Source organism: Podarcis raffonei, chromosome 5 (assembly GCF_027172205.1).
Source record: "Podarcis raffonei isolate rPodRaf1 chromosome 5, rPodRaf1.pri, whole genome shotgun sequence".
NCBI lineage: Eukaryota > Metazoa > Chordata > Lepidosauria > Squamata > Lacertidae > Podarcis > Podarcis raffonei.
In genome coordinates, this window is record NC_070606.1 from 86511546 (window position 1) to 86522497 (window position 10952).

The following is a 10952-nucleotide window of genomic DNA, read 5'->3' on the forward strand; positions in this document are numbered from 1 at the left end:
CAACACAAGCAACGCTGACACCAAACTCTACATACATTAAACATAATAGAAACACCACCACCCGACCCCACCCCCATCCATCTTCCCTCTCTCCACCCCCCCTTCTAATGTCGCTGTAGCAGTTCAAAGTTTTAAGGTAAAGATACAGATAACAGTTGAATGAGTGGCCCTATAGTGGCTGTGGTTCAACAGTCATCTTGCTCTGTGAGGAGGAGAAAGATGGAAAACCCTGGAGAATTGACATCATCCAGCTCTCGGTGTTTCAGCTGGGGAGACCTCTCCCACTCCCAACTACCACTACAGTGGTGCCTAGGATTAAGTACTTAATTCGTTCTGGAGGTCCGTACTTAACCTGAAGCACCACTTTAGCTAATGGGGCCTCCTGCTGCCGCCGCGCCACTGCTGCACAATTTCTGTTCTCATCCTGAAGCAAAGTTCTTAACCCGAGGTACTATTTCTGGGTTAGCGGAGTCTGTAACCTGAAGCGTCTGTAACCTGAAGCGTATGTAACCCGAGGTACCACTGTACAGAGAAACTCAAGAAGCACCTTGCCCTGAAGGTAAATGGGATCTAGCATTCACAGGCTTCTACACCCCCCTACCCCATAGCTTGTCTGTTGTTGTTTTTAAATTTTATTTATCTTACAGTTTTAATACTTTTATATAAACCCCTTTGTGAGGTCCGCTTGAAAAGCAGTATATAAATAATGCAGCATTAGATACAAAGAATAGAACAGCATGCCGACCACTCACAATGGATCTGGAAATGGATACACACACACACATGCTCACACAACCCACGTGAGCTCACCTGAGTAGCCGCAGACTGACAGGGAAACGAAGAGGACGACGACACAACAGGAATGTCAGACTGGACAGCCGCCACAGTGGTAGCAGGTGTAAAAATCAGCTGTGGAAGGTAGCAAAAAAGAAAATTGAGGCACACACTGTACCATGAATGCACACAAACAAACCAAAGCTTAGATAGAAAATTCTCTCAGGTCTTTTTTTTTTAAAGAAAAGGCTGCAAAGATTTGCTGCAGTATTCCAGAATAATGCAGCTTTCCAGCCTTTCACCAAGTAGCTCAGCCACAGGAGGGGTAAAGCAGAGAACAGCACCAGGACTGCAGGCAGTGGAAAGGAAGAGTTTTAACCCTTCCGACTCACTTGCGATGCTCCTGATGAAAATCCCTCCTTCCTCAGAAGCTGCTTTTTGCAGAGAGGAAAGGGAGGCAAACAACTGATTTGCTCACTCTCTCCAAAATGAGGCAGAAACGCAGAACCAGCAGATCCCTGCATTAATTTATTTATGCGGAGTTGCAAAGTGATATCCAGTTCCAAGGAGAGGCAGAGAGGCCAGTGAGATCACAAAGCCTTTTCAAGGGATGGCACATTAGGAATCAGCAGGCTTGACTGGGAATGGAAGAAGCACATGCAACAAGTCCACAAAAGCCATGACCAGAGGATGACAGAAGGAACTGTAAACCGGGCCATTGGTGCTGCATCTCCATATATATCTGAGACATGACTGGTGAGAAGCTGCAGCCAACATCTCTAAAATCCCACAGGTGAAAAAACACAAACTTGGGGATGTCTACAGCAAGAGATGGTGTGCTCCCTTCAGAAATATTTCCCACTATCCTAAGTCTAGCAAGAAAAGTAGCATAGTTATTTTAATTACAGGCCTGAACCAGGTAATCCCCTAACAAAACAAGCAAACAAAAAAACAAAACACTTGCTGACCCCACAGATCATCTTTGCCAACTCTTTGTTCCTTCAAATGAATTATTCTAGTCATGCCCCACAACAAACTGGATCAGAGAGATTGATTTAACAAAAACAGAACAGCATATTTCCCCCCGTTAATGCTTAAAATCATTCTCAAAGAGAATCATCAGAAGAAGAAATCAAAAAGGCTCAACAGCACAAACTTTTTTTTTAAACAGTTCTTTGCCAATGATTTTACACATCATTTCCAAAGGTTTCCAATTCATACTCATAAAAATCTTTCACTCATAAGCAACCGGGTTTAAAGATAAACAATCATGGAACCGGCCCTGGTGGATGAACATCCTGGCCTGATGCTACTTGAGAAACAGCTTACTCCATTTAGTATCTAAGAAAAAGTTATACAGAGGAAGTGGATCAGGGGTATTCCTGCCCATGCAACAGTATGATATCACACAATGTGGAGGACTAGGCAAAAGTTCTTCCTTTAATATACTCCAACTGTTCTATGGCACTTTCTTCTACATAGAACAGGGGTGCAGAACATATGGCCCAGCACAAGCCCCAATATGGCACATGAGGCTATTTCCCCAAGCCATTTCCATCTGCCACACAGCTCACATCACATGTGGAATCAAGTGTGGGGTAAGCAGCAACATAGCTGCAAAGGAACAAACGAGATCCCCAATTTTTCCTTGACAAGCGGGGCTTGCTGTCTTAACTATGGATTTGCTTAACCATCGTTTGTTGGGTTACCCTACACCAGATGTTCACCAAGCTACAGAGGAAGAGCAGCTAAAAAAACAAAACTGCTGGCAAGGCTAAGTGACTCTCACTTGTGTCCGTCCTGAAAACGCCCTACTATAAACACCAGACCACATATACTTTGCAAGCAGAGGGAGTAATTTAAAAGGCCCATTCTTCTACTTTAAGAATATCTAAGAACTTAAGAAGAGCGTCCTGGATGAAGCCAATGGCTCATCTAGTCCAGCTTTTCACAGAGGCCAACCAGACGCCTGTGAGAAACCCACTAGAAGGATTCAAGCACAAGGACACTCTCCCCTCCTGCTGTTTCCAGCTACTAGTACTGGTTCCAGCACTGCTGCCTCCAACTGTGGCAGCAGAGAATAGCCATCTTAGCTAGTAACCACTGATTGCCCTCTCCCTCCATGAATTTGTCGAATCCTCTTTTACGTTGGAGGTCATCACTGCCTACCTGTGGGAGCGAGTTCTACAGTTTAACTATGTGTCACATGAACAAGTATTTTCTTTTATCTCTCCTGAACCTTCCAACACTAAGCTTCATTGGATGTCCATGAATTCTAGTATCTGAAGAAGTCTGCATGCACATGAAAGCTCATACCAATAACAAACTTAGTTGGTCTCTAAGGTGCTACTGGAAGGAACTTTTTTATTTTGTTTCGACTACGGCAGACCAACCTACCTGTAACATGAATTCTAGTGTTAGGGGAAGGGGGAGGGGGAAAATTCTGTATCCACTTTCTCTGCACCATGAATAATTTTATAAACTCCATCATGTCACCTCTCACTTGTCTTTTCTCTAAACTTAAAAATCCCAAACACTGCAACCTTTCTTCATAGGGGAGTTGCTTCCCCCACTTGATCATTTTGGCTGCCCTTTTCTAACTCTACAATATCCTTTTTGAGGAAATGTATGCAGGGCTGTTATGTCAAAATCACCAATTATCCGGTACCCACAGAAATGTTCTTGAGATTTCAGCAGGATTCTGCTCCTTTGTGGCCTCGTGATATTTAAACAAGATGCAATTACAAAACTTAACTGCTAAATTACAGTCACTGTTGGAAACTCGGAAGGGACAAGGAACCATTAGCCACGAAACAGAAAAGAACAACTAAACCTTAGCAACCATTCAAAAAATAATAATAAAATATAAACTAGCAAGACTTACCATTTGGGCTCGTAGGTACATCTGAGCCTGGCTTGCGGTCAAAGTAGGAGAGGTGCTCCCCAGAAGCATGGTCTGTTGGGTAAGACTGCTGCTACTACTGTTGGAGGTCTGTGAACGGCTTATTAGCTGCGCGGGTGTAGGAGAAGGAGAAAGATTAATCTATGGAAGCAAAAATATTGTTTTATTAACTACCTTCATTCCATAATTTCAAAAGAGCCCCACAGAAAACAGCGGAACTTGCTTCCAAGTAAACATGCCCAGGGTTGCCAGGCAATATATTGGACTTGCAGTTGTACTCTGAGCCACAGAATCTAGGTTTGTGAAAAAAATTATGTCATCTGTCAAAGTTGCATCCTTAAGCACCTGTTTGTTCATCAGGAAGATCTTTGCGCAAAGCAATAAATTTTTAACTATTGCCAACACGTTAAGAAAAATATTTAAGTTTAAATATGTAACTTAAACAGCCACCAATTCTGATACAGCAGATCTTGCATTTGTCTTCTGATATACTTGATCATAAGGAGGTGTTTCATTTTTATACTAGAGTTTAAAATTATGATTGCAATAAAATGTTCAGCCACATTGCAGAAGATCTGCCTTCTTAGATTTGCCATTTTACTTTTTCCAAATTGCAATTAAAATGTCCAGAATAAGGCTTAATTTAGCCCACACTAAACTCAACGTGTTATTAGTAACTGATATTATCCACCTGTAAAAGTCATGGACACTTACGCTCAAACATTATTATTGATTAAGCCTCTAATTGGTATTCTGCAAAAATTTCCTGTTTTAAGAGATCTGGCAAAATCTACACAAGTGGATAACATTAAGTTATTCTTGCAAAACACAATGTCAGGGGTTCACCATAGAGCTTCTTCAATGGCAAATTTATATTTATGTGTCTGTTATTGTTTTTCAAACTATTAACGCTCTGAGATTCTGTTGCGGACAATTTTTAAAATTGAAGCTTCTGCTCCTCCAGCTATTTGCATGTAAATGTGATCACACAGCTGCATTCCTAACTTTCCGAGAACCGACATGGTAACTTAAGCTGGGTTAAAAGAAAGCACTTTGTTTCGCTACTTACCGATGTCTCCGACATACTTGACTGCTGAGTGACACTGCCATTGGGGGATGCGCACTGCCTCCCACCTGACAGGTTTGCCTAAATAGCAAGCACATCTGTCAAATGTGTCATTTACACTGCAATAAAAAGTATTTAAATAATGTTGAATATGATACATTGAACATCTAGGCTCAATGGCATTTGCTAGGCAGTCCTATGCCCACATGAAACCCACAATGGTTTTCTCTGTGGCCTGCAGTCTCTTTAACCCTGCAGCCAACTCTCTACTTTTTAAGAGACTGCCAAGTGCCAGATCTGTTATTTTCACTGTGCTGTCTAGAGACCCCAATGAAAGCTTTAGTTTGATGATGGGGCAGGTCCTATTTAAAAGTCACACAAATTCAAAAGAGGATCTAGTTGTTGTTATTAGGTCAAACTTCAAGAGCACAAGACGCTTAATTTCAGGGTTGTAGGCTTGAGCCCCAGGTCGGGCAAAAGATTCCTGCACTGCAGGGGTTTGAACTAGATGACCCTCGTGGCCTCTTCCAATTACACAATTTGATGACTCTTACAATTTTGTGCAGGGCTACGCCCCATGGCAGCCATTTTGTGGGAGGAGCAACAACACTTCCAAATGCTCACAAAGGCCCAGAAAGGTTAGAGACCCATGATTCATGGGAATGTCACAACCTAGAATGTGATACAAGGCTAAAATTGGCGCATTAAATATACATCTCTGATTAAAAACTGACCAGTCACATAGTTAAAATGATCTTGCAAATATTAATTTGATTATTTTGAAGTAGCTGCTGAACTAGCTTGGTCTTCTGCTCCAGATACCCTCTTTACAACTCAAAATTGCAAAGTTGAAAAGTCTTTTTAAAAACATATCCCCTTGGATCCAACAACATGGTATTGGTTGGCGGTATGATGATCTAGAAGGAGAGAACACTGTCCCTTTTCCCTAGCTGACCCTCATGCTGCCAGGTAAAATTGTGAACTGAAGCTCTCGCTGATGATTAAAAAACATGGGGTAAAAAGAAAATCTGTCAAAAACTGTCATTAAGACGAAAGCAGTATTCTGATAAGGCATTTTGTGGCACTTTAAGCTTAATTCCCAGATGGTTGCTGTATTTTCTGTTTCAATCTCACCTGTGGGACACTGGCCAGGCTCTGGAACTGGGTGCTACTTAAATGCTGTTGTTGCAAAGCAGCTGTTTGTAACATGAGATGCTGCTGCTGAGCTGCATACATCTGCTGAAGATACTGCGCTGCTGAGCTTGGCGGACGATGCAAGGCCTGCTGAATAACCTGTGGATTTTAAAGTAACATCATCACTGGGACAGAAATAGAAAACGCGCTGATGCTAGCACATTAAACCATTCAAGAACCTGTGGCTGGTCAGATATACAGGATGCATTTAAAATTAGCATATATCAACTCAACGGTGACCAGTAATACAGTACAACTGCTATAAATTACTTTATGGATGTTACCGAAAAAGCAGATTTCTTCTCCCACAAAAGGACTTCCCCTCCTTCACTCCCTGCCCCCCCACACTTTGAAAGAGGCTTAGTTGACTGTCAGCTTCTGGAAGCCCCTTTCAAAGCACCATCTCGTGGACCACATTGAAAGGGACTCTGCAAGTGTGGGGCAAAACCATCATCTGAGGTCTCGCCCACCTGTCGAATCTGCAACAGGTTGGAGAAATAAAGATCTGGATTGCCAGCCAGATCCAGTTCCCCACCAGATATACAGAAATTACCATTGCTTGTCGGTGCTTTTGAATCATCCGTATTTTTTTATTATTATTGTCAACTACAAAATACCTGCACGGCATGTCGATCTGCACCACTATAGACAGATATCTGAGGTGGCTGAGTACGGGAAGGGGAGGATGTGGTGGTGATAGTGGTTGTGCATGTAGAACATGTTGTTGTGCTCGGTTCATTCTCCATAGCTGTGAAATTATTCTTCCACCTGGTAAGGAAAAACAAAAGAAGAACCAACGGCTCAAGGTAAGCAACATCCTAGTGTTTGGAAACCAGAGAGGAACACAGAAGCTGGTGTGATTCGAATAAGAAAGTGTGCTGGGCATTGCCCTGGGAAATGCAAGTTCAAATCGTGGGTCATCCAAGAATGCAAGTTGCAATCGCTCACTTGCAGCTCTGCATTTGCAGAACAAGAAAATGGCTTGCCTCAAAAGACTGCTGTGGCTATTACTTCAGGAAGGAAATCGCACCCATTTGAAGACTGAGAGAGGGTGTTACCAGAGTAAGCTATTCAAACTAGTAATTACTGAGTAAGTATATTTCAGAGTCATAATATTAAAGAAACAAAGTGAAGTTGCCTTATTAATTTGCACTGTACACCCAAAAAGTAACAAATAAAGAACTATTCCAGTTCTTCTGAGCCTAGACTACCTCAAAACCTTTTTTAAAAAATCCAGAAGGGATTTGCACTTGATTGGGAATTCTAGATTCTCGCCATGGTTCCAATTTCTGAAGATGGAGCATTTAAGAGCATTTTATTTCACCAAATTCATGCCTGCTGTCTTAAGAAATGCCTTTATGGAGCTCCGATATGAAGTGATGCTCACAGCAGTCTTGGATAGCCACTACAATAAGGTTGTTAATCTGCCCTTTATATCAGGATCCAAGATATCAATTCCTGAAACCTTTGCTAATTCATGGAAGCAGGCTTCCTATGGCAGAAATGGTTTGCTTTCTTTTGTATGACACTAACAGATCTGTGACACATAAAGAGGCGCTTTCTGCTCTGGCTGAAAGAAAGATTGGAAAAAGAGAGGTAGACAATATTGCAATAAATTGCACTGGAGCTTCAGAGGTCTAATGGAAGTTAAGCTTAGTATGAGCCAGCAGATGATACTTAAGAATTCTTACTTCCTTTCTTTAAATCACTGATGCATTGCATTATGCAACTGTTATATGCTGTATGTTATGATTTGCAGTTTGGCAAACTGTAATGAAATTGTTATGGCCTTTGGTTAATGCAATACATTCTTTGATATGGATTGACCTTTTAAAAAATCATATTGCCTTAGAGGGGAAAATATGATAAAGCAGATACTGCTATTAACTTGCATATGCTGGATGAATCACCCCATTGTAGTGCTGGATTTAGAGGAGACATTTAAATTTCTCCTTTCAATCTAGCACTATGATGGGGATGAGTGTGTGTGTGTGTGTGTGTGTGTGAGAGAGAGAGAGAGAGAGAGAGAGAGAGAGAGAGAGAATGTGTGTAGTGTGCTGTGAAATGGACAGTACTGTGTACTTGCATATATGGTGAATGCTGTTAGTGCTGTATGTGTGGCAAGTATGTCTGTGTGCTGCATGAGTGCAAGAGTGCCTTTGGTGCTGGCACACCTGTGCAATACACCATGTGAAAGAATATAGATCATTTAACACATAACTCAGCGAGTAACTCAGATACACCTCAGAATGTACACCCAACCAGGAGCTCCAGTTAATCCAAGCTGACAGATGTGCCTGTATCATACGTGTATTCTAAACTACCTGTCTGATGTATCCACACTACAGATTTAAGTACCGTATTTTTCGCCCTATAGGACGCACTTTTCCCCCTCCAAAAATGAAGGGGAAATGTGTGTGCGTCCTATGGGGCGAATGCAGGCTTTCGCTGAAGCCTGGAGAGCGAGAGGGGTTGGTGTGCACCGACCCCTCTCGCTCTCCAGGCTTCAGGAGAGCCGCAGCGCCAGCCCCACAAGGCCGGGGGACAGCGGGGAGGCGGAATGCCGCCAACCCGCTGTCTCCCGATGTGGTTTGGAGGCTGATGGTGGGGAGACGCGTGCTTCTCCCCGCTGCCTGCCCCGCAAGCTCTGGGGACAGCTGGGAGGCGCAGCGCGTCTTCCCACTGTCCCCGGACCTGGTCTGCAGGTGGGCGGTGGGGAGAAGAGCGCTTCTCCCCGCTGCCTGCCCTGCAAGCTCCGGGGACAGCTGGGAGGCACAGTGCGTCTCCCTGCTGCCGGCCCCACAAGCGCCTGGGGGGGAAATAATTCCCCCCCCTTTATTTTCCCCCCAAAAAACTTGGTGCGTCCTATGGGCCGGTGCGTTCCATGGGGCGAAAAATACGGGTATATACTTGAAAAGTAAGAGGTATAACATGAGCAGCAACCCTAACTGTTCATAAAAGGATACCAAGCAGCACGAGCCAATCACTCTGATGGGACCTGCTGGCTAGCATAGTCTATTAAATATAGCTGAAAATTCCGATTTCCAATTTATAAATTCCGACTCTGTCTAGAAAACACAATTTTCCAGTTTGCACCTCTTTGGTATCTAAGTCCTGTATACAGAAAAACAGAAAACTACAGAATTCCTACACTTTTATTAACATTTCAAATTTTATACTACTAAGCCAAGAAAGCTGTTTCTTACTAGTTATAAACATATACATTATATATTACTCTCTACACACCAGCAACTACCAGTCTGCTCATCTAAAAAAAAATCTATACATTATCTTCTTGCATTAAGCATTAGCATATATGGAAACACTGGTCCAAGCTTGTTTATAAATTTGTCCTCCTTCCCAAGGAGCTCAGAAAGGTGTTCATCTCAGGACTGCCCTTTGAGGAAGGATGGGCAATACACTGTGGCCTTTTGAACCTGGGTTTTGTGCATTTGTTTTTCCAGAGACTCTATAACCAAAGGTTGTAACTGAGTGAATGAGGCTAAACAAGCTGATGCTGAATCCAGATTAAGATGGAAGTGATGCTTCTGGGTAATCTTACTGCTCTAAAAAGGGATGTGTTATGCCTGTGATAGATGGGCTGGTAATCTCTCCAGCCGACCAGAGGGGTACCTTTGGATCAGGACACAAAAGTGTATTATCAGGCTCTGACTTGTTTTCAGAGCACTGTTCCACAATTTTGTTTTATGTGGGTTAGGGTTGAAGCTGACTCAGAAGCTACAGTTGGCTCAGGAGGTCTGTAGCATACCTTCTGATAAATATGGGAATGCAAGACATATTGTATACAAGATGAAAACATCACCTTCAAAGAGTGCGACCATTTTTTCTGCAATTGTCTCAAGGCTGTGGAATGGTCTCCCTAACAAAGTCAAAAGCCGCTCTCCTCTCATTCTGGAGGGGCCTAGTGGAATTTGGCTGCTGCTTGTTTGTACACAGCAATAATTATGTTTAATGGTGAATTAAACTTTTTGATGCATATTTGTTTTATTATTTTCCAAATACGGTTTTATCTTGTTGAAGGTAACAAAACTTAACATTTGGATAGCACTTTCAAGTGTTCAAAGCACTCCACGTGCATAATTAAGTGCTAACCCATGCAAAAAAAAACAAACCAAACGCTGTCAGTATTATTATACCCCCACATAGCAGGTGGGGTGGCCCAGATAAGAGCGGCCACCTACTGCGAGTTCATGGAAAAGGCAAGAGTCAAGTTAAGAGACTTCCTGTTTCGTGGCTCCGTCAGGACACCAGCACCTCCCGCATGTCGCTTGGGATGATTGGGGGTGGGACGTGAATAATTTAAATAAATAAAAACGCACAGCCTGCAGAATCACAGAGCTGGAAGGGACTCCGATACCTAGTCCAACCTCCTGCAATGCAAGAATATTTTGCCCAAAGTGGGACCCGAACCCAAGACCCTTATGTTCTACCGACTGAGCTATCCCAACAGCGGCAGCTTTTCCCCAGAGCAAAAGGGGCCGAGCTTGGTGCAATCCGCACCTGTTGGATTTCCACCTGCCAAGAGTCTTTTATCCATTTTGCAGAGGGAGAAGCCGCTCTGCCCTAACCACTAACACACGCCGCAGGAAAATGCGTAGACACGGATAGATATACAAATAGATGGATATAGAACCGAAGGGAGCACCAGCTTCCAGCCAGCCAGCAGGGCCCAGCCTCCCGCTCCCCTCCCGCCCTTCGGCTGGGCCAGGGCACTCCAGGGGTCGTCCAGTCGAGGCAGCCCTCGGTCTTCGCTGCCAGCGCCAGGAGAAACCGGTGTCTGGGCCCAGGACCTTCCCCATTCCCTACCTGACAAAGCCCAAGGGGAGGCTGCGGCCGCCACCCGCGGGCCCCGGAGCCAGCAGTCGCCGCGCAGCAGCAGCCCCTCAGCAGGCCTCTCCTTTCCCCGCGCACAGCGCCGCCCGCCCGCGAGAAGACGCGCCCGCTTGGCGTACAGACCCTTCACACCGCTTCCGCCATGTTCTCGCCTCCCTCACA

At 43.9% G+C, this 10952-nt stretch overlaps 1 protein-coding gene across 7 annotated transcripts in view; it reads right to left on the reverse strand.

Moving 5' to 3' along the window:
- Positions 1 to 10952, reverse strand: part of PHC3 (polyhomeotic homolog 3) — a 49189-nt gene extending 38237 nt beyond the window's left edge. For 3 of the 7 annotated variants that reach the window (XM_053390518.1, XM_053390522.1, XM_053390523.1), the window contains exons 1-6: positions 10764 to 10951; positions 6554 to 6704; positions 5877 to 6035; positions 4746 to 4823; positions 3659 to 3817; positions 811 to 909 (exon numbers count right to left, since the gene is read on the reverse strand). In XM_053390518.1, the coding sequence (XP_053246493.1) occupies positions 811 to 909; positions 3659 to 3817; positions 4746 to 4823; positions 5877 to 6035; positions 6554 to 6682 (624 nt within the window). In that variant the 5' untranslated portion in view covers positions 6683 to 6704; positions 10764 to 10951. Of the gene's footprint in view, positions 1 to 810; positions 910 to 3658; positions 3818 to 4745; positions 4862 to 5876; positions 6036 to 6553; positions 6705 to 10763 lie in introns of those variants that run through there. The other 4 variants (XM_053390519.1, XM_053390520.1, XM_053390521.1 and 1 more) reach the window with 4 other exon arrangements.